Raw genomic sequence first — 27,491 nt, 5'->3', positions numbered from 1 at the left:
ATTGGAGTGTAGAAAGTGAGAAGAATTGATTTGGAGTTAAATTGGAGATAATAGACCGAATTAGGTCAGCACCGCATTTAAACGGTAGTCTGATAAGTTGTATATCATATCATGCATATATATCGAGCCTGAATTGATTTTATAATAGTCAAGCATTGATGTGATGAATTATGTATTGTACATTGTGGATAGGTGGTGAGCAAAGTACATTGGTAAAAGTACAGAAATTGTGCTTGGAGACTGGGATTAGGAGTACATCGACTCCTAGAACAGTGAGTAAACTTACTATCGTCTTAATTATCTAGAGTAGTTTTATATAATTGTATGATTTTATGAAAAATGGGTTTAAATGGTAAATTGCTATGTTTTAAGAGAAATTGCGATTTTATAAAATGATTTTATAAATTTTCTGAAAAATCGAATACTGGTTTTGAAAATAGAGTAATTGGAGACTGCTTGCTTGTGTTGTAAATTTATGGTTTTGAATTGAATGGCTTATGACAATAAATGAGCATGAATGGCTAAACTGATTTTGGTGTTAGAATTATTTGTATTGAGTATTCAGTCTTGAGAGGCTAGGTTGCAATAAATTGCAATGTCATGCTAGAATGAATTTTATTGATTGGTGGAGTATATATTAATTATTCACCGCAGAGGGGGTTCCGTGGACCAGCCTATTAGAGGGGCACGGCAAACTCCATTATATTGTTACCTCGAACGGAGAGGCGCGTAGGGTATCTCTTAGGGTAAAGCTTAGGGTTCACTTCACGCTAAACCACCACGTGAAGGAGAACTCAACCAACGCCAAGAAATGGTTGTGTTTTTCAAACTAAAGATATGTTTTACGTGTATACAAAATTTTAACAGCTTTGGCGGACTCGATTGGATGCCTTGCGCAAGGTATCATCGAGTATGAGTTTTGGCACGAGCCAAAGTTTTAAGAAATTCATAAGCCAAGTTGATTACTCGATTTTTATGGATTGATTTTATTTGGTTGAAATGAGTTGAAAGGTAATGAAATTACAGTATGATGATTTATTTTAATTGTCTCCATTTACTCGACTTTAGATAGTTTAGATGGTATCTGTTTACTCACTGGGATTTTATAATCTCACCACCCTCATTTCCTCACATTTCAAGCTTGGGGAATTCCATAGTTAGCTGACTTTGACAAGGACTTTCATTTGGACTCGAATCGGTAAAAGCTGTAGGTTTCCAGCTTCCGATGCATTTTGGTTAGAGGTGGGCCCACGTGTCACTGTAAAAGAAATTTTATGCTTTTGTTATTTGCTTTATAGTATATATGAATATAATTAACTTTTACGCTATAAAAATTATGTACCGATAGTTTTATGAAAATTATTTTACAAGAAAATAGTTTATTTTATTGAATATTTTTATTATATTCAAATGGTCAAATTTTCACTTCAAATGAACGTTTTAGATACTTAATTTGTTTTTAAATCATTAAATATATATTTTCTATTTACCGACTACATTTTTAGCAAGTTTTGAGATTTTCAAAAAAAAAATGAAATGACGAAAATGCCTATGTGAGCTAGAAAACAAAATATTATGTTCTGATTTGGAAATAATTTGTAATCCCTTAAATTTTGATATTTGATAACTATTGCTTACCGGGAAAGTGCGAAAGCTGATACGAGAGCTTTGCGGGGTTTCGATCGGCATTCAGGGTGAAGAATGTCTGTCGAGGCCTCGCGACGGTTGTTACGGGCCCGATGGAGAGTTTCGGGTCGTGACAATATACATCATTAAGAGTTGAATAATTTATAATCATTTATCAATGATATAATATTCAATAATTATATTTTATTTATGACTTTTTTAAAATACTTAATTGTCGTTTTTATGTAAAATTTTTATATTAATATGCGTGACATTGACGTGATAAAACTTCATTAATATTCAAGAATTTATTGAGAGAATGTCGAATTTGAGAAAAAAAATTTTAAAAAAAATGCGGATGAGGTAAACAATAAAAATGAAATATTCCTAAGTAGTCTACAAATGAAATTTATTTGTAAAATTTAATTCTAAAGATAAAAAATTGTGATGAAAGCAGTAATTAGGAAAGTATATAGGCTTGCTAAACTTGGCTAATAGAATGATTTGATTTGCTGCAGTTGAGAGTAAGGGACTGAAAGAGGTCTTTGATAGAATAGTGTAGAGTAAAAGATGTTTTATCATATGGTAGGAGTTTAAAAACTTTGTAATATTTTCCCTTACCTAGCTTTTTCCAGATAAATTTTCGTATAGTAAAGTAACATATTGACAGATGCACCCACATGCCTGAGACATGGACAGTTCACTCCAAACCAATATAAATATGTGTCCCTTCCTCGCCTTCTCCTTTAGGGAGAAACACAAACACTTGTTCTCAGGGTGTTCAATTCTTCCTCTCTCTTTTCCTCTAGATCTCTTTCTTCTCAGAACTGAAACTCTCTCTTTTCCGAATTTTCCATCAAATTTCTCCCAAATAGTTAAGAAAAATGGAGAAGTTGAGATGTGGTAGCTTCCTGGAGAGCTCCAAACCTTACTTTGCAATGATTTCATTGCAGTTCGGCTATGCGGGCATGAATATTATCACCAAAGTTTCACTTAACAGAGGCATGAGCCACTATGTCCTGGTGGTCTACCGGCATGCTTTTGCAACTGCAGTCATAGCTCCCTTTGCTTTGATTTTCGAAAGGTTTGAAGAACATTGAAATATGTAGATAGCAACATGATCAGCTCACACAAGAAATACATATATGCTGAATGTAACTATGTTTTAACATTTCAGGAGAGGGCAATCAAAGATAACATTCCCAGTTTTCATGCAAATATTCATTCTGGCTCTTCTGGGGTTAGTTTTTAGCTGAAACCCTTTTCTTTCAAATGCATTGATTTTGCACTGGAATCTTAAAGTAAAGCAAAGTTATTGTTTCCTGATAAAAAAAAACACAGGCCGGTGATTGATCAGAACTTCTACTTGCTGGGTTGAAATATACATCTCCAACTTTCTCATGTGCTATGAGCAATATCCTTCCTGCAATGACATTTGTCATGGCTGTTATGTGCCGGTATGCGCATGAATCATGATCAGTAACTAGGATTTTCTTTTTCATATTTGCAGAGTAGATTTGGTTAAGGCTGACTAACGGATTCAAATTTAATTTTTGTTTGGTTTGGTAATGAATAGGATGGAGAAGATTGATGTAAAGAAAGTGAGGTGTCAGGCAAAGATAGTGGGAACATTGGTGACAGTGGCAGGGGCAATGTTGATGACATTAAATAAAGGACCCATTGTTGAATTGTTTTGGACTAAGAGTATCCATCCTAGGCAGTCGACCGGCACTGACACTGCTGGAACTACTGACAAAGATTGGGTCAAAGGCTCCATCCTCCTTATCATTGCCACCCTCGCCTGGGCTTCCCTCTTTGTCTTACAGGTAATTAAACAGCAAAATTTTAGAAAACAAGAACACCGCCCCACCCTCCTCCCCAACAAATTAACTAACTTCACTGTTTAATTGTTATCATTACCAGGCAAAAGCATTGAAGACATACAAGAATCATCATCTTTCTCTCACATCACTAGTGTGCTTTGTGGGCACTCTATAAGCTATTGTTGTGACATTTGTGATGGAGCGCAAGACCTCAGCTTGGCAAATTGGCTGGGACATGAACCTCCTTGCTGCTGCCTATGCTGTAATAAACCTCGTTCTCTGTTCTCTCTGTTTCTAGTCCTATATAAACATATAAAAAAAGTGGCTTTTGTGTGTTGTCTCTATTCTAATTTTTTAATGTTTACAGGGAATTGTCACATCAAGCATATCATACTATGTTCAAGGAATGGTGATAAAGAAAAGAGGTCCAGTATTTGCCACTGCTTTCAGCCCTCTGATGATGATCATAGTTGCAATCATGGGGTCTTTCATCCTGGCAGAGAAGATTTTTCTTGGAGGGTAAATTTTAATTTCTCCTTCACTCACTGTTACATTTTTCTGCATGCATGCATGTATCCTTTCTTACATATCCTTGTATAGCCGGTTTTGCACTTATTCTAATTTGTTGTATCCCCCACTTGTACCATCCTTAATCATTAGATACAATTTTGTACTTCTATTTCATAGAGTGACAACCACTGACAATTGAATATTTCATCAAGCATCACTTCTCTTTTTTTTTTTCTTATAACATATAAAAATAAAAAAGAATCACTTGCATGAATTGATTTGGTTTTAATGAATCGCATAGGAATTAATCAAATCCCCTTGTGGATTAATTTGCAGGGTGATAGGAGCAATCTGGATAGTTATAGGGCTTTATTCAGTCCTCTGGGGAAAGCACAAGGAAAACAAGGAGAAAGAGGTCAATGAGGAAGAGATCCCTGAACCAGTTAAGATCCAAGCAAATGGCAACACAATCCTAGTAATTGAAGATATAGAAGCCAATGAAGTTGAATTTAAAAAATTAGCAGAAGCAAACAAGCTGTCAGCAGTTGCCATTGCCATGCCCGTGCCAGAATCCCCCATGAAAGCCAACCAAGACCAAACATCGTTCAAAGTTTAGTTCTACCATTAAGGGATGGGGTTTTTTGTCTTTACATCCCCATTTTGTTTCTATCATTTTTAAAAGGTGTTAGACATATGTCATATATGGGGCTTTTCCTTCTTCTTTTTTTAATGTTTCGGTATTATAAAGTAATGCTGTAAGCTAATGCTGTTAAGGACCCTTGTACTGAATGAAAATGAGAGAATCCCAGAATCTCTTTTTCTTTGTTTCTCAGAATTTGGTCTCAAATGAAACAATCTTTTTGGTTTGGGAATTTGCTTCATGTGAGTACACACATAGTAGAATTGCTGACGTCTGATTCAGATTCCACTAAGGTGTGCTAGTGGTTGACCCTTTTTTTTTTTTCCCTGTGCTAGTTGAGGCCATGGAAATGGCAGAAATTGTTCCAAGAATCTCAGTTGCATCTTTTGTTTTTGAATCTGATGCTTCCATTCATTTTCTAATCAAAAATCACATCCAAGCTACTAGATAAAATGCACCCGTGTTATCAAATAGCAGACAGACAGATACAATTTGGGTTCAGTTGTTGTCAACTTTCTTGGTGTTCCTTCTCCCCTCCAACTTATTGGAATGATAAGCATACAGAATTCAGGTGGCTGCTGATAAGTTAAATCACTCACACTCATTATATTCTATGGAATATTGGGTTTCTGTCATACGGTATCAAGGATACTCCTTTACACTGAATTCTTGTCCTTACAAATTTGCACTAATCACAGACATTTTAGAGAATTGCTTGTTGCAATTGCGGTGGTGGCGTAGTTGAGTTATCTGCCAGTTTGTAAAAAATTCTAAGGCTTCAATCTTCAAAGTTCCATAGGCAGATTGAGTAGCATTAACTTAAAAGTCCCCATTGCCCACCTAGCCTTTTAACAAAATATGTATTATTGTGAACACCTCTTATTTAGGCCTTAGGGACATTAACATGTTTTTAACAAAGAATTTCATTAAGAAATTTTATAATGACTTGCAAAACAGGTGATGAATAATAGAATCAATTAGGTACAATGCATTAAAAAATTCATGAATTATTTAGAAAATTTTAAATAAATATTTATTTTTTTATTACGTTCAATCAAATCTTTATTTTTTTTATTTTGAATCAAATAAGCTTTTACAAGTAATGATTAACTAATTATTGTTAATCAAATAGGCTCTTATATATCATTTTATACCACATGATATTGGTATGCTGACATGTTATCATGGATGATGACATGTCATGCACTAATATAGCATGATGATATAGTTATATAATATTTTTCAACCTACACATCAATGCCATATCAGTGCCACATGGACATAAAAAATGAGAAGTGACGTTTCAACTAACAGTACTTAATGAACCGTTAGTTACAAGTGCCTATTTAATTCAAAATACAAGTATAGGGGTTTGATTGAACACAATAAAAAAATAAAAACTTATTTAAATTTTCTCTAATAGTTCAAGAAAATTTTAAAATATTATGCCAATTAATTACAAACACTTTTCGCAACACTTCACAGCGATTTATATCATTGCAAATATATATATTTTTTCACAAAAATAGTCTTGTGTATGTAACGTAAAATACATAGTTTGATTTTAGATATTCACATCTCTATTTATTTAAGATGATCTACTTACATTATAAAACATCCCGAACAATTGATTTAACGGTGAATACGTATATCCCTATTCAAAGAAACTAAGCTCGAATCTTTATTCCTCTAATAAAAAAGAAAAAAACAATAATCTAGCTTATGTGCAAGTCATCTTCATTAGAGATATGATCCCTTTGAGATACCTAATTTTATGGATTTGCTGGTATTGCTTGTAAGGGAATTTATGAGCTAGTTGACATATATAGCCCCACCTGCATGTATGATGTTATATATTCCAAAGAAGTCTGCCTCCCATCTGCCAAACTGTTGACAACAATCAAAGTTAATTAGCATCTTCGTTCTTTAAATTCTATTCTCATTTCTCATCAATCCCCCCATCTTGCTTATGTCATTTCAGATTAAGGAGCCATCGACACCCACGTCTCTTATCACAAGAATCTCTTCCCATTGCTTCATGCACCCAATTGAAGGCAAATTTGGTCAAGGAAGTTCTGTTTTGTCTAGTATAGAATAAAAATTAAGACCCAAACCTTCCTCCTTGAATAATAATTGGTAACGGTTATTTTTTTTTTTTTTTGAAAAGTACGCATTTTATTGGTTGGTGTCAAAATTAAAATAAAATTTAAGCTTCACGAGTACAAATACAAATAAAGTAAAAACCCCATTAACTAAATATCCAAATTTTGAGATATTTGGATATATTAATGTTGTTCGCAAATACTTCATTAGTGTCCGAACTACACTCCCCTTGCTTCATTCTAGAGTGTTACCCTATTCAGGCATTTACTTTAAATGTTGTCCGAAATCAAGCCATACTCTTATCAAATTGTCCTAATTCAAGCCACACTCTTCAATTCGTAAATAATGTTGTCTAAATCGAATTGAACATTTTAGATGCCAACCAGTTAAGGGTTTGTTGACATCCGAACATTTAGCTAATTAATTTGTGTATGATCCCTAACATAAATAGTAAGGTTCGAATTCTTTTCTTTCAATTAAAAAAAAAAACCAACTGAGGGTTTGCCCAAGGGTGGAGCGTCCCTTTGTAATGGGGGGCCATGGCCCTCCCAAGATTTTTGAAATTTTGCATATATTATATATTTTTTAATAATTTTTCAAAGTAATTTTTTATTGAATAATTAATAAATTAAAAAAAATAAAAAAAAAAAAAAAAAAAAAAAAAAAAAAAAAAAAATTTAATTTTTTTTTAATTTTTTAAGTTTCTTCACCCATCTTTCCCTCTCTTCTTTTCTATTCTTGTATTGTGAAATTATAAAGAAGTAAAGTTTTTATTTAATTTTTTCTATTTATATTATTATTAATATTTAATTTTATTATTTATTTCATTTTATTCTATTTCTATATGTTTTAAGTTTTTATAGATTTTTTTTTAAATTTCTACGAATCATCAACCATAATTTTTTTTTTTTTTTTGTTATATAGGTTATATCTTTTACTTATCATGATTTTTTTTTTTTGTTATGTGAATTTTATCTTTTATGATTTTAATATTTAAAAATAAATTATTANATTAATCTTATATATCGTTTTTAACTATTTATATTTTATGCATGATAGTTTAATATTTAGTATTATAAACTTAAATATAATAAAATAAAAATATTGGATGTGACTATATTAATTTTTAATCGTTTATATTGAGAAAAACAAGACTTTAAAACAAAATAGATGATAAGTTTCTTACAAATAATTTAATTGTTTATATTGAAAAATATATTATTATCGTCGAACAAAACTTTTCTAAAGCACTATTATAAGTTTTTTTATTTTTGTTTCTTTTGATTAACATGTTATATAAAATTATTGTCTATTATAAATCTTTTAATTATTAATTAAATTCAACATATTAATTTTAAAAATTTTTAACTTTTATTCCTAGTTTTTAGCCTCCTCAATAAAAATTGGCTAGCTCTGCCCCGGGTTTGCCAGTTGTAACTAAGCTGCATTCTTCATATCACTAGTTATGCATACGAGCTTCATTGTTTTTATCATTTTTTTTATTGTTTAGAATTGTTTCTCATGCGTTTTGTTTATCTTTTCAGATCAACATCTTATACTGTGAAACTTTGTAAACTACTTTCTTCAAATAAGATAAGCTCCATGAGAGTTGTAGCTGCAAACAGTACATCAATAACTTCAACCTTCTTTAAGAAGTTTACTATATAACCGAACTATCCAAAACATTTCACTGGCTAAAGCAATGGGGTAGGAGAAATAAGGCTGATCCTATTAACTGGTTCAGTTGTCTCATGAATATGATTTGATTTAAATTTGAGATTGCTATGGCACTATAAAAAGTTTTATCTTTCATACAGTATTAGTAGGGAGTTTCCATTTTTCTTTTTGGCCAAATTAGTGGGGAGTCATTAATATGCAAAAATATAATTCCTGCAAATATAATTAACATCAAACTAGTCAATAGTGTGTATGACCTCAAGAAATAGTATATAACTTAGGAGCACCAGAAAAATTTTATGAAATATGGAGGCATCCCTCTCTAGATCATAACAGCTTAACAGTGATCTTGATTTCAAAAAGAAAAAGTGAAACTAAGTACACATATTGTATAAAACTGCTACAATTTAGAGATCTTAGCAAATTAACATAAGGATTACATTTTAGAGCATCTTTGTGAAGTGCAAGAGTCAACCCTAAGGATCTCTGAATAAATATTCCTATGTAACACAGAACACAGCACAAAATATTCTGATAGCTTCTCAAATAAGATTCACCTTTTCATAGTCATCAAGCCATTTTTCCTCCTCAGATGCATGTTTCCATTTCTCTACCTTGTCCAAAATATCCTTCCGGCTTAAAGCTTCCTGTTTGGCTTTTGTAATCTCATCATCCATGCTTGAAAGCAGATTGGACAGATCAACATCACCTGAAGAGGCGTGTTGAAACACATAACATTTTAACAACAATTTCACGTCAAGAATTGTATGCAGATTGCATTGTTGCAGATTTGTTAAGAATGTTCACCGCAAAAAAGGATTTCATAACCTGGAACAGGGTATCATGAGATAATAGATGACAAAATAAAACCCATGCATAACTCATGTAAACTAGCAGTTAGAAAGCATAGTGCATGTATTCTAATTGTCCAAAACATACTAGGTTTTGCAAAGCTATAATTATTGAGAGAAAGGTCCTTAGAGATGCATATACATAATCAAAATTAAGAGGTTGCATAGTATGCTACAGAGACAAGATACACAAAATATTAAAAAGTTAGTATGATGACTAGAAAGAGGGACAGAACTAAATATTCCAATAATGATGCACATAGTAGTTGAGATGCAAATAACATGCCATTGAATAGAAATATGACTTTGCTAAAGCAAATTAATATGTGAGAGAAGAAGGACATGTTAATAGCAAACTGTTTTTGTAGTTAAATTGAATGGCCACATAAAAAGCTACAAAATGTAAATGTAAGTCAAAATGTGATGCAGGGAACAGAAATCAATATGAGATGAAACAAGGACATCTATGCAGCAAAACCACATTTTGCATTAAATTAAATGATGCATCACAAGCTCCAAAAAAGAATCATACAAAATAATAAAAAAATAAAAAGAAATTTTAGAAAGGAAATGAATATTCCTAAAGGAGAAGCAGATAACAGAGAACATGCAAACAAGCATACACCTCATTGTGTTGTTATTATGTAAGGCAAAATGTGACACTATAAATGAAAATCAGTACATAATATGAAAAAGAAAGGTATGTTTATAGAAATGAAAACAAAGATACAATAAATAGTTTCACGAAGATATAGATAATCCAGAACAAGGAGATAATTTGGCAGAACCAGATTCTATGAGATTGATAAGAAGTTGCCGTGCTGCATCACTGTTTACATCCATATGAACTCCTCTGTAGATTTCCTCAAGTTCATTTTGCCTCTTAAATACCAACTCCTTCATTTTACTAGCCTTCAGTACATTCAATCTTTCAACATGAACCTCAACCTGAAAACAATAACAAATATATAACATTATGTGCAAATTATTACCTGTTATAATTTAAATATATAACATTGTCTCTTCAATTTCGCTTTCTACCCTTTTGGTCCAAGATGGGCCTATCTGTGCCACTTCTGGCTTAGACTCAATTTTCAATTTAAAATTTTTTTGTAATGATGGGCCTCTGGAACCCAAGCCAGGTAGTTGGTTGGCCCTTCGTCTTTTCTTTTGGGAAAGCATCTATTATTACACAAATATAAATCCTTGGCTTCTGAGGATAGATGTATTTCTTTATAACCCGTTTACCTATACAATTAATACCCACTATAAACCACAAATTTAGTACTCAACAACCAGGGTTAATTCCTGTCAACAACCAGTATGAGTGCCCATAATAACTATGGTGACGAAGACTTGAATTAATGTCTAAAGAAATTTTTGACAAAAGCTTGTAATAATCAATGAAAAACTAGGAATAATCTTATAATTTCTAACATCACAAAAAAGAAAAGGAAATGAAGGGGATGCTCTCTGATTAGCTAAAATATTACAGCTAGCAATTGTTAGGTTGTTTCTTTCACCAACCGACACGAGCACAAGGCGTGTGGACAAAACCCAGATTTAATACGTTAATCTACCAAAATTTCTAAGTTAGCCAACAGTAAACCACTCAGCAGCCCGTTTTGCGCAAAAAAAAAAAAAAAAGGGAGTGCACTGGTTCTTTAGAACAACGCCACTGTCAAAGTAGGTAGTCAGCCCTAACCAATTCAGGAAATTTCTTCACACAAAATTTCTTTATGATTATCACTAAATTTATTATTAATATTTAATATCTTAAACTATAGCATGCTCATATATAGCTAGGTCCTAATCTTGGCATGAAGAGACACATGTTCTAGGGTTCATATGGACCAGCCTAGTTTTATGCTTAGAGATTTAATATTTCGCAGAGTGAGATACAATACAATATTACGTGCGATTGAGTGTTACTACAATATTTGCTTTTTTGAATCTTTTTGATGACAAAGATATTAAAGGATCAAAAGCAATAGTGATAATGTTAATCAAGATCTTATAATGTGTGTATTTCAATCGGGTCGACATAATGGGAAAAAGAAAAAAAAATACAAAAGTTGGTGCTTTTCTAGACTTAATCGATTTTTATTTTTTTGAAATTTTTAATTACGTAATTATTTTTTGAATACTTAATCAATCACAGGATCTCTCTATAGTACTCAAGCTGGAAAGTGGTGAATTTGGTTGGTTTAATTATGTGACTAAAGGCTCCCTTTCAAATATTATTATATAATAAATGAATGCTGTTTGTTAACTTTCTTTGGACCATGAAAATTACAAATACCTTTGATGGAAAGGCAAATGTATTTCTTTTTCATATTTATATATATACTTTGCATTCTCTATTTTAATCATCATTATTTTATGAGCCAAATTAAATCATACAAAGAATTAAAAGCTGTAAAGGCAAATGCATGATTGGTTTAAGGAGATTCATTTGAGAGGAGATAAATGGATCTTTGACCAAAAACCTTTTTCGAATGTGATGCTTTTTTTTTTTTGTAAATTCAATAATTGAAGGCCTTTTGGTCAAGGGAAATTTTATACAAAAAACATTTTTCAAGTACGCAATGGGAGAAAACAAGTGCTTTGCTTTGCTTAAAGGTATGTCACCTCACCGCATTTTGTGACCTTTCTTTTCCCTTCAAAAAACAGACAGACTACATATTAAGTGGAAGAGAAGGTGGAAAATAAAAGAACCTTTAGTAAATTTGGATCTTTGCAAGGCAACAAAAATTTTTTATGCATGGAGGGGTACTAAGGCTTTTGTTGGGTTGGAAAGGCTACCTAGTCTTATGACTAAGAACTTTTAACTTAAATAATCATCAAAATGATGGAAAAAGAATGATGCATGATTGGTTGTTGAATGGGTTTTCTTTATCAACTAATGAAAATAGATTTTTTTTGCTTGGTTTTGAATTGAATATTCCAACAATTGTAAAAACAAAATGAAACATATGACACCCAAAATTTGTACCCATTAGGTTAAAACTGTAAGATTATGACTACATTATAAGGAAAAGTGGTAATGCTAATTACTTTCTTGTATGGAACTAGTAATACATTCCTTTGGAGGGACATATTATTGATTGTTAAAGTTGGAAACTCATCTTTAGAGAGGTAATTGTTCAATTAATTGTAGTAATGAAGATATTTAGTGCACTAACCAAAGAAAAGTGAACAGGGGTAAAAAATAAATGACATGAATCATTAGAGTGCCACGACCTAGCTAGATATGACATGAATCTACTTAATAAATATATGGAAGGTAGTCTTCTATAAAAGGGTGTTACTTAACTAGCAAAAGTATGTCCATTTGCACCAAAATCAACAACGTGAAGAACCCTTCATTGCTCCTTGAGTTTTGGAGAGGAAAACGAAGCAGATCACCCACTAAAATGGTGTTCTTTCTTTGCAATAATGCAACAGACCTTCTTTCCATCCATGCTTAGGCTCTTATTTCTTTGTTAAGACATTAAATGGATGTTTGTTCAGACTCATAGAAAACATTTTCTTTATTGAAATAAGTAGAAGTATTTAGCTCTCCAAAATTTGAATAGTTCTATTCAGACAACATTTTTATAAGAACTTCAATTCGGTCAAATAGATTCTAAATTTAAGATTCGATTAGCTGCTACTTGTGATTTTAAATTTATTTCTAATTTGTCACCTTTTTCGATCACCGTGTGTCTCTCTCGATGTTGATCTTTGAGATATAAGAGAAAGAGAGAGAGAGAGAGAAAATCCATTGTTTATAAACTTATAAAGCCATACGTACGTGCACTACTGTTGAAGCTGCATGACACAGAACAAAAATTATTGATTGCATGATAGGATATCTCTTTCAAGAAGAATGGTCATAGAATTTTTATTTGCCTCTCATATATTGCCAATCCTATTGGCCAATGGTCAAGGTCAACTTGAATTTTATGGCACTTTAGATTCTACTTTCTTTCATTCTTGACTATGTATGTTGGTTACTTTGACCAAATAGGATTGAAAATGCATGAGACATAGATAGATACATAGTTATTTTATGAATATTAAGTGCATGATAATGATCTCTAGCAAAAGCAAGTAGATGGAAAAGGAGGAAGAGAAGCATGCAAGTGGATCAATGCTACTAATTAGAAGAATTAATGAGAATTTAGGTAAATTGAAGAAATATAAAGACTAAGCAAGGAAAGAACAAAAGCAACTTTGATTTTTTTTCTCCTTTCTAAACTGCCTATGGATGTTCCAACACATTGACAGGTAGTGGGTCAGATCTCTTCCACCCCCAACCCCCCCCCCCCCCCCCCCCCCGCCCCACAATTCCTCTTGCCCTTGCAGTTGGTTCCTCTCAACTTTTTCCACGATGTAAAAACATTAAAGCCAAAGCCTCCTTCCATGTCGGTAAAGTCATCCAACTATCAGTGTCTCTTTTACCACAATAGTGTTGGACATAGACCTCTTCGCTTTGTTCTTTTCTCTTCTTAACTTTGGGATCAAAATGAGCAGACCAAACTTTAGTTTGGCTTTTTATCATGTTTTTTTCCTTTTATTGTAGTGAACCACAGGCCAGCTGCCTATCGAGCTGCCGCACAACACAGTTGTACATTTCTTAATCATTTCATGGTGAATAATAATGCAATTTGTACATTTTACTACAACCAGAAGGTAACGACAAGATTTTATAGACCAAAGAAAGACCGCATAAATTCAATAGAATCTTTTTATATTTTATATGAGCGTTTTTAACTAGGACAATATGCAATCCATCATACAATTATGATGCTTAAAATAAGAAAAATAAGTAAATACTTGACTGAAGATCGAAAGATCAAATGAAGGTTCCACAAAATAAAGAGATTGAACCTAGGAGTACAAAGCCTCCATTGAATAATGGTGGCTACATTATATAATTAGTCAATGGATTCTAGCAAGTGGTAGATCTAATTTCTATATAATAACTTATAAAAATTGAGTCTCTTTACTTTTTAAAATTGACAATGTGTCAGTGAACAAGAAATTTCAAGAAATATCTAGAAACCTAAGGAGAAGACTAGAGTGCATGTTTGGGAATTTTTCTTTATTGCACGAGTAAAAAAAAATATTCAATACACGAATCAACCTTTATATAGGCTAGTAGAAATTGATAATGTAAGAAAAACACAAGGACTAAATTGTAAAGTACCAGCTATCAGTAACTAACAGTAACAAAACTCAATAACTATTTACATATTTACTAAGAGTAAAATTATATTAAAAAGTAACTTTTATCTTTTACACTCTCCCTCAAGATGAGTATGTATGTTAATAACACTCATCTTGCTAAGAAATAAATGAAAAGAGCCTGGTTGTAGTGCCTTGGTGAACAAATCAGCCAGCTGCAATTTGGTAGGCACATAACATGGAGCCATAAGACCATCTGCAACACTCTCTCGAATGAAGTGACAATCCATCTCTATGTGTTTGGTGCACTCATGAAATGTAGGATTTTTGCAAATATGAAGAGCAGACTGATTATCACACAACAACTTGACTGCACTAAGATGATCAATACGAAAATTTTTTAGTATAAATAGCAACCACATGACCTCGCAATAGGTTGTTAACATTGCTTTATACTCAACCTGAGTAAAGCTTCTAGCCACTACACTTTGCTTCTTTGCCTTATAGCTAATAAAAGACTTACCAAGTAAAATACCATTTCCCATAATCGACCTCCTAGAATGTGGACAACCAGCCCAATCACTGTCACTATAGAGTTGTAAAATCATATCAAAAATTGTAGAAAGCAACACTCTTTGGCCAAGTGCATTCTTCAAATACTTTAAAACTCAAAAACCCAAGTTGTAGATGATTGTCACTTGGCTTGTCCATGTATTGTGAAAGAACATGGACATCATAGGAAATGTTTGGTTTAGTGAAAGTTAAGCACAAAAGCTCTCTTATCAGTTCCCTATATTTAGTGTTATCTCTCAGCTGATCCTTTTCTTTTCCCCAGGACATCTTATGATTGTAATCAATAGGTGTGATCACTAGTTTAGCACCTAATAGTTCTTATTCATCCAATAGATATAAGGTATACTTCCTTGGGCAAACAAATATTTCTTTACGAAACCTTACCATTTCCAAACCAAAGAAATATTTAAGTTTCCCTAAGTCTTTAAGTTTAAATTTAAAACTTAAGTACTCCTTAACTGCATTACTAAGCTGCATAGAAGAACTACCAATCACAGTATCATCCACATACACTAACAGTGCAACAAATTCCCCATTGTCTGTACATTAAGTAAACAAAGAATAATCAGCTTTGGAGTGTTGAAAACCATACTCAACTAAACAATTGCTGAACTTTGAATTCCATTGTCAAGATGCTTGTTTAAGGCCATACAAAGACTTAGGTAATTTGCAAACTGGTTGACTAATAGGTGGACACTCCCCCTTAACTTGATATCCTTGGGTAATTTCGTATAAACAGTCTCATTTAAGTCACCATTAAAAAAAGCATTGTTGATGTTAAGTTGTATAAGATGCCATCCTTTAATGGTAGCTAAAGTTAGGAAAAGTCTTACTATTGTGTGTTTAGCTACAAGGCTGAATATTTCTTAGTAATCAAAACCAACTCTTTGATTATACCCCTTAGCCACGAACCTTGCTTTATATCACTCAACACTACCATCAGCATGTAGTTTAACATTGTAAACCCACTTACACCTAATTGCATGAGAGTTGGAAGGTAAAGACATGACAGTCCAAGTCCCATTAGTTCTAAGGCATTTAACTCACTTTGCATAGCCTCTCTCCAATGAGCATGCTTTACAGCTTGAAAATAACGATAAGGTTCTAAAATATCAGATAATGATGAGGAAAAAGCTTTATGGTTAGAAGAAAGTTGATTAGTACAAAAAATTGGTGATAAGATGTTTGGTAACTATACTAGTGTGAAAAGAAAAAGTATGATGGTATGCCTTAAGATATTTAGGAACATGTCTTTCTATAGTACTTTTTCTAAAAAGAGGTGATGAAGATGTGTCAGGTAAAATGAAAGAATCAAAATTATCAAGTGAATTGGAGATGGAAATCTTAAGGGCAAAATTGGAAGAATAACTATCATAAATAGAATCAACAGAGGAAAATTGAGAAAAAAAAATCTGAAGTTGAATTATTATGATTGGAATTATGAAAATCATGAATATCATTAACAGGACTAAATGGAATATGTGTAGGTATGTGAATAGAAGTATCAACGGAATCAGAATTAGAAGTTGATAAGATTAACTTGAAAGGAAAGACTTGTTGATTAAAAATAACATTCCTAGATATAAAGATACTTTGTGAAACTAAATCATCAAGCTTGTAACCTTTGGTATCAAGTGGGTAGCCTATAATAACACACTTTTGTGCTCTTGGATCCAACTTTTTTTTGTGTTGTGTGGGATTGAATGCAAAACAGAGTGAGCCAAAAACCTTAAGATGCGAATAGATTGGTGGTTTTTTAAACAAAACTTTAAAAGGTAATTTGTTATGCAAAACAGGAAAAGGTATATGATATATAATGTGTGCTACAGCTAAACTGTAGCTCCCCAAAACTGTGATGGAAGTGCAGACTAAAATAATAGTGCCCTAGTAACAACTAATAAATGTTGATGTTTTCTTTCTACAATCCCATTTTGTTGAGTTATGTTTACACAAGATAGTTGATGCACAATTCCTTTGGAAGCAAAAAAATCAACTAGTTTGAACTCAGTACCATTATCAGATTGAATATGTTTTATTAAGGTTTGAAATTGACTAAAAATCATACTGTAAAAAGAAGGAAAAACAATTGAAACGTCATATTTATGTTTCGACAAAAAAATCCATGTAAACCTTGAGTAATCATTCATAATAGTAAGAAAAAAATGATAACCTGAAATTGTAGGGATTGTATAAGGTCCCCATATATCAGCATCTACAATTTCAAAAGCTAAAGTGGTATTAAATTCATGAATTGGAAAAGGTAATTTAGTAAAAGGAAAAATATCAAACAGAAGATTGTTCTTAGAAAATATATCAATGAATAATTGATGAATCTGATTTATTTTGCTAGATGGAGTATGCCCTAATCTATGGTGCCAAAAATCAAAAGTTTTGGTCAAAACACCACAACTATTTACAAAAGAAAACACAACATTGTTATTGTTGTCCTTTTGAGATTGTGGAAACAACTTATTTTTGTCTTTTTGAAATTGATCAAGTAACTGTGCATCCATCTTCCTTTTTAGGAGATATAGTCCATAAGTGACTTTAACACCCTTAATCACTTTCCATGTAACTAGGTCATGTATGATGTAGTATAAATCAGAAAAAACCAAATGATATTTTGTGCTTTTGGCAAGTGTATTGATTGAAACAAGATTGTAGCTAAAATTTGGCACACACAAAACATTGAGCAAAATCAAATATCTTATTTGTACAATGCCTATATGTGAAACAGAAACATAAGTTTTGCTTGATAATTGAACTGTCATACTAAAAACCTTTGTAAATGTAGTAAAAATTTTCATATTACAAACAATATGGTCAATAACACCAGTATCAACTATACAGACATCGTTATCAAATTATGAATAGTCTTTACTTCTATTATAATTCGAAAGGAGATATGAATAAGAATTCAAACTTTGAGCTATTAAGAGGGTAGAATTAGGAAACATACTAGTTTGAGCAGAATTTACCATCATGTTTTTGGTAGCCTGATTAACTAGTGAAACATTATTATTCTCACCATTAGGGTCTTGCTTATTGATGAATGATAGAAGTTTGTGTATTTGATCCTTTGAAAGACTAAGTTGAGACATAAGATTATCTATCACTTCATCTTCAACACTAGTAGATTGTGTAATGACATTATCAGCAGAATCTGTAAAGCCTTTTTTGATATTGTTCTTATTCTTAGTAAATTTGTAGTTAGCAAAAAATCTAATTAAATGATAACATTTCTCCTTTTGATGCCCTTTCTTTCTGTAATGTGAACAAACCAGATCAGATCTAGCCTTAGGCTTCATATCATTAATAGTGCTCATAGCAGCATATTTGACAGGTAACTGAAATTGCATATCATATATTTCTTTGATTTTCCTTCCTAAGAACTAGGTTATAAGCCTCGTCTAAAGTAGGAAATGGTTTCATTATGATTATCTAAGATCTTAATAGTGAAAATCTCATTTAATCCATTAAAGAACCTAAACACATGATCTTTAGCATTCTGTTCAACAAAATCCTTAAATCCTCCATAACTACAATTCAGCATAGGCCTAAAGTCCTAAGCTCTTCCCAAACAAAATTCAAATTTGTAAAATAAAAGTCCATTAATCTATTTCCTTGCATAATTCCATTAAGAGTATATTGAAGATTACAGATTCTCACATCATTAGGCTGTGAGAACTTATGCTTAAGAGTGTCCCATATTTCAACAGTTGTGTCTTGATAAAAAACAGTAGAAGCTATGGCAAGAGTAACAAATTCAAGTAACCAAGCCACAATCAAATTATTACAACACATCTAAGGCATTTAAAGGCTATTAGTAACAACATGTTTTTTAATCGATCCATCTATAAATCCTAGTTTATTACGAATTGATAAAGCCAAAGTAATTGACCTGTTCCAAGATGAGTAGTTCATGAAAGTAAACTTTGGTGGAGAAAATGAGGCAATTGAAGATCCTCAAGTGGCAAAGGAGCTGTGTGTGTACTTATTGGATTCACCATGTTTTCAACTAAACTAACAGTAATTGAATAAAAATCTTGAATGCAATGAAGAAATTAAGACCAACCAAACAAGAAATCAAGAAACTTGATCAAGAACCCTAGGTTTTGGGCTCTAATATCTTGTGAGTGAACAAGAAATTTCAAGAAGAATTTGGAAACCTAAAGAGAAAACGAAAGAGCATGTTTAGGAATTTTTCTTTATTACTCAACTCAAACAAATTCAATACACAAACCAACTTTTATATAGGCTAGTAAAAGTTGCCCATGTAAGAAAAATACAAGGACTAAATTGTCAAATACCAGTTATCAGTAACTAAACTCAGTAACTATTGATATGTTTACTAAGAGTAAAATTAAATTAAAAATAAATTTTATCTCTTACACAATGTCAACCCAATTGTTAATAGTATTAAAATTTTTCTGTTGTTTATATAGACATGGCATTTTCTTGTTGATGTAGCATTGAATGTGATGATCTGTTAATGATGACGTGATAGTTTTTTATCTATTTCCTAACACTCTTTTCACTGCTTTAAATTATGAAGCACAGAGATTCAATTCTTCTTATCACATCCTATTTCCTGGAGGGATCATGATCGATGCATGGACCTAGATGAGCATAACCCGTTACGCCCAAGTAAATCTCTTATCATAACATCATCAAACATTCATCATCACATGCGAAAACATCATATAACATCTATTAACGTACATAATCATAATACATACATTCATAAAACTCATTATACAATCTCAACTTAATTGTATGAGCTGAAGCATTTGGTATACATATACATATGAAAAGTGCCATTATCATAGTGCACGTTAACATTTGCTATCAACAACACCCTTGAATGTCCATGTAGGCTCTCGAGCCGTCATCATAATCTCATACATAACATTATCAATATAAATGCCCAACATTGGCAATGTTAACATAAACGCGTTCATAGTCTGTAAACACAAACATAAACTACAAGATCGACTCGTCAATGGAACGTGACCAACCCTTTAGGCATCAAGTGGTTACTAGACACCTACCAAAGAATGAAGATAGGACATTGGTATCCGCGAGACTGGTTGCTATGAAATTCGTGGAGTTTTCACGTGTTCCTGTCACACAACATTCATTACAATCATTTCCTAGAATAAGAATCATGTAATAATCATTCTAGGTACTTTCAAAACTACTCACTTTTAACTAAATTAATTTTCTAGCTAAAACCCACACTTAGAAACCCATAAATCTTTCATCTTTACCTTAGGTGAGCTTTAATGCTAAGGAAAATCACAAAATCTTTGAGCTTTAGTGTTCAACAGAAAATCTGAGCATAAAAATAATATTTTTACTGCTGAAAAATTCATAAATCAATATTTAAAAGTTGAAAGTTATCGCCTTTGTTTGAAAATCCTAAAACCAAGCTTTCAATCTTCTAAAGTGATGACTTGGGGTGAAAATGGATTTGAAAGAGCTTAGAGTTGCTGAAAAATTGATGGAAGGCAACTTAAAACAAAAAACCCTCGGGTTAGGGGTTATATTTATACTATGGGGTGTGAAAATACCCTTTTACCCTTTTTATTTTTTCAAAAATCGATGAAATGTAGCGATACATTGACCCATGTATTGATACATTATGAGCATGTATTGATACATGTTCATCGAAACACTTTTTGGACTAAATGTATCGATACATCATGAACATGTATCAATAATGCAATTTTTTAAGACAGTTTGCCTATAAAACCTACCCAGCTTATTTACATTAAATACCATTTAAGTAAATATCCTCTTTATTTTTTACTCTCCATTTACTTAAGATATTTAATGTAAATAAGCCAATAACCCCCCATTTGGATTCAATAAAAATATCAAAATCCAAAAGAATCAAAATCTAAATTTTGATTTTAAGAACAAAATAAAAAAAATTTGACTGAAATTAAATTTATGATTCCCATTTAGCATAGCAAACATATTCTAAAAATTATGAAAAAAATCATTTTTGGTCATCTAAAAATCAAGGGAATCATTACTGCTATTTTTTATTTCAAAAAAATTATTTTATAAAAATTACATATTTTGATATTTTCCAATCTTAGAAAATTTTTAGCTTCAAAAGTGACAGATAACTAAAAGTGTCAATGAGTTCTTTTGAAAGTCAAAACTAAGTTTGATAGTCAAAACATGTAATCGATGTGCTCACCTAAGGATTTCCTAACTTATCTACTTGCTTAAGGTGGGATTTCACATTTCTCTATCTCATGACACTCTTTTCCTAAATCCTAAAACCTATTCGTAATTTTGATTTGTATTTTCTCTAATCTTGTTTAAGACCATTAACTCACACTAGATAATTCCATGTGCACACTTATAAAATCCATGTTAGTAATTGATCACGTCATATCAGCACTATTATTGCATCATTCGTGAAATGCCATATTATCATTGCCATGTTATCAAATTCAATGTCACATCAACATGAAAATGTCATGTCAACACAACCAAACCCCATATCAATATAGATAATAGAAAATTTTTAACATATTAGACTAATATTGTCAATTTTGGAAAGTATAAGGACTTAAATTTTACAAATTATTGTCTAAGGACAAAATCTACCATTTTGATAGAGTATAGAGACTAATTGTATAATTTGACCAATAATGGTTCATATATGAACTATTTTCTATACACAATCGGTGAAGTGTTTAAATTTCCCAAACGATATTAAAATATTATCTTGCATCCTTTTGTTTATCAAATAATTTATTAATTTTTTTACATATTTGAATATAATATGTGTAACCCTATAATCTTTGTTGGTGAAATTTAAAAACTTCACTAACGATGTATGAGATCATTTTTTTATTATATATAACATCTCTACAACATTATTCTATAAAACATACCTCCCTTAATCTCATTCATAATCATGAGCTAGCATTTTTCAATCACGCAAATTAACTTTAATAACATTTCCATTAATCTACAAAAGAGAGAATGTGTGGCCTTGGACTTGAGATCCAACTACATTGACTTGATCAAGCTAAGCTTTATCTTCATTTACTTGTTCTAGATTAGTTGACTTTATCATCTTTGATCCATATTGTGCCTTGATGTTTACTATAGTAGAGTTAAGGCTAGTATCTTCAATAGTGGTAAGACAGTAAAGATGAGTGAAACTTGGATTAAAACCAAAAATAAAGGTAGAAAGCAGATAAAAAAAATATTGCTCTATCTTTTCACTCTAATCAAGGGTTAAAGAACTATAATGATGTAGAAGACAATGATCATATGCTTATTTTGTCAATGAAATGATATAACAGGTAAAAAAAACTAGTTCGTATTAAAAAATATGAGAGAAGAGAGGAAAAAGAAAACATCGATAGGAAAATAGAAAGGGTTTGCTTTCACCGGCACTTTGGTTTTAAATCTGCATATGGCCTTTATAAAATTTAAGCAAGAAGGTAACCTAGGAAGAACTTTATGAGGTATTCTTCAAGTTCAAAAAAGTAATGGATTTGTTCATATTATGGAATAACTTAAGAATGAGGAAATGAAGCACTAACTTCGTTTTCATGAGATACAAAGAAGAGACCAAAATGTGAGCCATGGTGGAAAGGGGAGACAAGAGGATGATTAAAGGTAAAGCCATAAGCATACATAAGGTTTATATTGATTAGAATGAAAGGTGTATCTCTAGGGGGAAAAATACTCCAAAGGATGATGGTTCGAGAGGCTATGGCGAAGCTAAGAAAGACACGGGAACCTTCAAAGAAGTATTATTGGGCAGTCAAGAATTACCTAAGGGCGGAGTTGCTAAACAAAGATAGGATAAAGAGGTTGTGAAATAGGTAGGAGAGGAGGTAATTGAAAACTCAAGGTTTGGTAAATCAAAGGTTACAATACAACTGAATATGGAAAAAGTGGAATAGGTTGGTTGCAATACTATTGGCTATTATGGTTGAAAGAAAAACAATAAAGATCACTTTCTTACCAAAACAAGCAAAACAGAGCTTTTATGATATTGAAGAAAGGAGCTAATTTTAAGAAAACATATTCATCTCATTGCCTAAGAAGAAGTTACAAGCATAAATACAATGAGTGCATGATGAACACCTACAAAACAGCATAACAAATACAAATGTTAATCTAAGCATAAAGCTTGCATGCATGCTAACACATATCAAGCTTAAACAAAGGTGCATCAAAACGACCAATACAACGAAGTAAAAAAGAACATGATATAAAAGTTTTGTCCACATGTATTGATCAAACTTGTATTAGTTGTAACACTCCTCCTTAATATTAGCTTGATGAACATTAAGCAGACTTTTAAGATGTTCAAATCTGGGCTTAAGCAGAGACTTTGTTATAATGTCTACTAATTGTTCACTGAAGTAGTAATGCTGGATGTTGATTTCTTTATTCTTTTTGACTTCTCTCAATGCATGATATTTCACACTAATATGCTTTGTCTTGTTGTGAAAGACAAGATTCTTAGGCATTAAAAAAGAGGATTTATTATCCATAAACAGTTGAGTTGCTGATGTTTGAGGAATTGAGAAATCAACCAAGATTTTTTTCACCTATATAGCTTGATTTGCAACTTTTACTGCTACAACATATTATGCCTCAGAAAAATACTGGGCTACTATGTCTTGTTTCTTCGAGTTTCAAGAAAAAGAACCATTTTTTAAAGAAAAGACATAACCAGAAATGCTCTTACCATCATCAATAGAGCCTGCCCAATCACTGTCAAAGAATCCAACTAGTTTGATTACTCTGTTCAATTTTACAATGAAACATAAAGGGACTATTTATAGATAGCCCATCTTAAACTTACTTGTAAAGCAAGTAAATTAAATAAGAAAGTATTCTAATCCTAGACTTCTTTAGAGTGCAAGTAAAGTAAATGACGTAAAAATAAATATCTTAAAAACTAAACTTACTTATTGTACGAGTAAAACAATCAACAAGTAAGGAAAAATTTAAATATGGAAAGAATTCTAAATGCCTTAGAATACTTTACTTAGTTGCTACTCTTCTTAGTAGCTATCTGACTCTCTTCATTTAGGTTGTCCAATACATGTCTATTTATGTAGGCTATGTGTGTATAGCTCTCTTGCATGTGTGGCTTATATGCTAAGTTAATTCTTCTTTAAGTTTCCATCAAAACAAGTGAAGTGAAGACCAAAGTCAGATGTCCCTTTCAAATATCCAAAGATTCTCTTTGCAACAGAGTAATGTGTTTGTGTTGGTGCTTACATAAACTAAGACAAATAATTGGCTGAAAACATTATCTCAAGCCATGTACCAAAAATATAGAGAAGTGAACAAATCTAACTTCTGTAAGTTAAAAGATTATCAAGCTTCTCTTTAGAGTTAACAAATAGCTTCTTATTTTTTGTAAGTGGAGTTATTGTTGCCTTATAATTATTCATCTTGAACCTCTTCAAAACATCATTCACATAGTTTCTTTATGACACAAAGATGCCATGGTTGTCTTAAGTTATCTGAAGGCCAAGAAATAACTAACCTCACCAAGATCTGACATTTTGAACACCAATTGCATTGCATCTTTGAATTTCATAATGGCCTCATTGTTTTCTCTTATCATTAGCATATCATCAACATACAATGAGACTATTACTACAGCTTGATTGTTTTTCTTTAGGACATACAACGTAGCTTCATTTTAACCCTTAAGAAAAAGATGATTTTTTAGATATTCATCAACTCTGTTGTACCAGGATTGAAAAGCCTATTTTAAGCCATATAGTGTCTCATGAAACCGATGTACCTTGTCCTAATGAGGCTTAGTTTCAAACTCAACTAGTTGCTCAACATAAATTTCTTCATCCAATCTTCCATTTAGAAAAGCTAACTTAACATCTAAATGGAAGACTTTCTAATTAAAAGTTACAAACATAGCAAATAATATGTAAATGGTATCCATTTTGGCAAATGGAACAAATGTCTCCTGGTAGTCAACTCCAATAATCTGAGCAAAGCCTTTAACAACTATCCTCACTCTGTATTTGTTGAGTGAACCATTTGAATCAAACTTATTTTTGAATTCCCATTTAACACCAAGAACATGGTGCTTTGGTTTATCCATTAAAGACCAAGTATGATTCTATTCAATCATTTTCAATTTTTCTCTCATAATAGTTAACCATTCTTTGTGTTGGGAAGCATCTTCATAACTTTTAGGTTTTGCTAGTGCCACTTGACATCTATCGTATACATCAATAATGCTTATAATTCCTCTAATAGGAAAGTCGTTTACTGTTTCATCTGCAAGAGTTATCAAACTATCTGCTGTTGTCATCAAAATAAGAGCACTGGTAGTGTTGTGATTCTCCCAATCCTAACTTGAATTTTCATAAAAAATGACATTTCTATTAATGGTAATCTTACCAATATCAATTTGGTATATTTTGTAAGCTTTAGAGTTTGAACTATAGCTTACAAGTATACCTTTCACTGCCTTTGGCTGCAACGTATCTCTGAGTTCAGTTGGTACATGTTGATAACAGATGCATCCAAATGTTCTGAGATGCTCACTTGAAGGTTTCTTCCCAAACCAAGCCTCACAAGGAGTTAGATTGTTTAAGGCTTAAGTGCAAAGATTTAACAGATAAATAGCTATGTTGGTAGTTTTTGCACAGAAAGATTTAGGGACTCTTTTCCCAAATAGCAGACACCTTATCATCTTAATCGCTATGCAATTCTTTCTTTTAGTTACTTCATTCTGATGTGGAGTATAGAAAGCAATTAGTTGGTGATCAATGCCATGATTTTGAAGAAACTGAGTAAACTCCGTTGTTGTATATTCCCCGCCATTATCATATCTCAATGCTTTACTTTTTTTCCTTGTTTGCAGCTCTACACTTGTTTTAAATTTCTAAAAGTTATTGAAAACTTCAAATTTCTATACAAGAAAATAAATCCAACACATTTTGGTCAGTTCTTCGATAAAAAGCAAGAAATATTTACTTCCATTTAAATATTTACTTCCATTTAAAAATGGTTCACTTATTGGCCTTACAACATTTGTATATACAAGATCAAGTTTATTAACTACTCTATTCATGCTTGGATAAGGGAAAGGTTTTCTGTTTAACTCATGTACTGCACACAAGTCTTGCTTAATTCAGCTTTGGTAAAGTTTCTAGCATACTAGAAGAGTTAGCCTGTAGAAGTAACTTGTAATAGTAGTGGCCTGGCCTTTTATGCCACAATGATATTTAACAAGATGAATCTTCAAATGCAGTCAAACAAATATTATTCGAATCAATAAGAAATCATTTCTTTTTCATAGCCACTATAATTAAACATTCACCAGTAGGACTATATATAGTGCATGAACGATTTTTAAACAATAAAGTATAGTTATCATTTACTAACTGACCAACATATAAAAGATTTTGAGAAATTTCTGGAACTAGTAAGACCTTAAGCACATACCTAGAACTTGATGAAGTTTTCATGGCCATAATACCTTTCCCAACTACCTTTAACAAGACTCCATTACCAATTTCCACAATGGAGTAGTAATTAGTATTAAAGTAAGCAAACATTTTAGCTTTAGGAATCGTATGGTTACTGCATGCACTATCAAGGAACCATTGACCTTAAATCTCAAAAATTGACTTTGTTAAAGTCCTAAAAAGTACATTTTCTGTTACCATTGCCTTGTCAGCTTCCTGTGTTGTTGTCTAAGGATTATTTTCTTGTAACTGTGACTTGTTCTTGCATATCCTATCTATTTGCCTTTGCTGATTACAAATCCTACATTTAACATTTAGTTTGAACTAGCAATTTACTTCTACATAATTTCTTTTTTTACAAAAGCTGCATGGTGGAATTTATCGCCCTTATTTTGAGGCTTACTCCCTTGAAAGCTTTTTTGTTCTTTTTCTTTCTGATCAGATGACATCTTTCTCTACTTTAAGTCACCAACTGTCTTGGCTTTATGCCTTGTTATCATTGCACTTTTAAAACTGCTACTTAACCTCATAGCTCTTCTCTGATCTGTAGCTTAAAGTGCATTGATAACATCATTTAAAGTGAGCTTAGCTAGGTTTTTTGACACTTCTAGTTAGGAAATTGTGGTTTCAAACCTCTATGGTAAAGAAATAAGCACCTATTGCACAACTTGAATCTCTAGTACTCTTTTGTCCCAGCAACCTTGCTTGGTTTACAATTTTGGTTACTTTATTTATGTAATCTTTTACTATCTCAGAATCTTTCATTCGGAGAATTTTAAACTCCTTCATGAGGTTAAATACTTACAACTGCCTTGTATTATTTGACCTTTGGAATTCTTCTGGAAGTGTGTCAAATGCTTCTTTTACTGGTACCATAACATAAATGATTTGATACCATGTTATGGCTGAAAGAAAAACAATAAAGATCATAGTTTTACCAATGTACAAAACTAAAACAAGCAAAGCAGAGCTTTTATGATATTAAAAAAAGAAGTTAATATCCATAAATACA

General features: G+C 31.9%; 2 protein-coding genes across 2 annotated transcripts; one reads left to right on the top strand and one right to left on the bottom strand.

The window, feature by feature from the left end:
• Positions 2,358-4,794, top strand: LOC18587063 (WAT1-related protein At5g07050). Its single transcript, XM_018128645.1, is given in 8 exon segments — positions 2,358-2,710; positions 2,804-2,866; positions 2,968-2,990; positions 2,993-3,083; positions 3,203-3,452; positions 3,550-3,711; positions 3,817-3,968; positions 4,296-4,794. Coding segments are annotated over 8 exon segments (1,221 nt in total). The 5' UTR covers positions 2,358-2,510; the 3' UTR covers positions 4,576-4,794.
• Positions 8,922-10,183, bottom strand: LOC18587064 (65-kDa microtubule-associated protein 5). Its single transcript, XM_018128867.1, has 2 exons — positions 10,019-10,183; positions 8,922-9,088 (listed from the first exon to the last, which is right to left on the bottom strand). Exons 1-2 carry the CDS (start codon positions 10,131-10,133, stop codon positions 8,922-8,924), a joined length of 282 nt encoding a protein of 93 aa, XP_017984356.1. The 5' UTR covers positions 10,134-10,183.

Source organism: Theobroma cacao, chromosome 10, assembly GCF_000208745.1.
Source record: "Theobroma cacao cultivar B97-61/B2 chromosome 10, Criollo_cocoa_genome_V2, whole genome shotgun sequence".
NCBI classification, from domain to species: domain Eukaryota; kingdom Viridiplantae; phylum Streptophyta; class Magnoliopsida; order Malvales; family Malvaceae; genus Theobroma; species Theobroma cacao.
The sequence above is the reverse complement of the archived record's forward strand: the minus strand, read 5'-3'. Positions and strand labels throughout refer to the sequence as shown.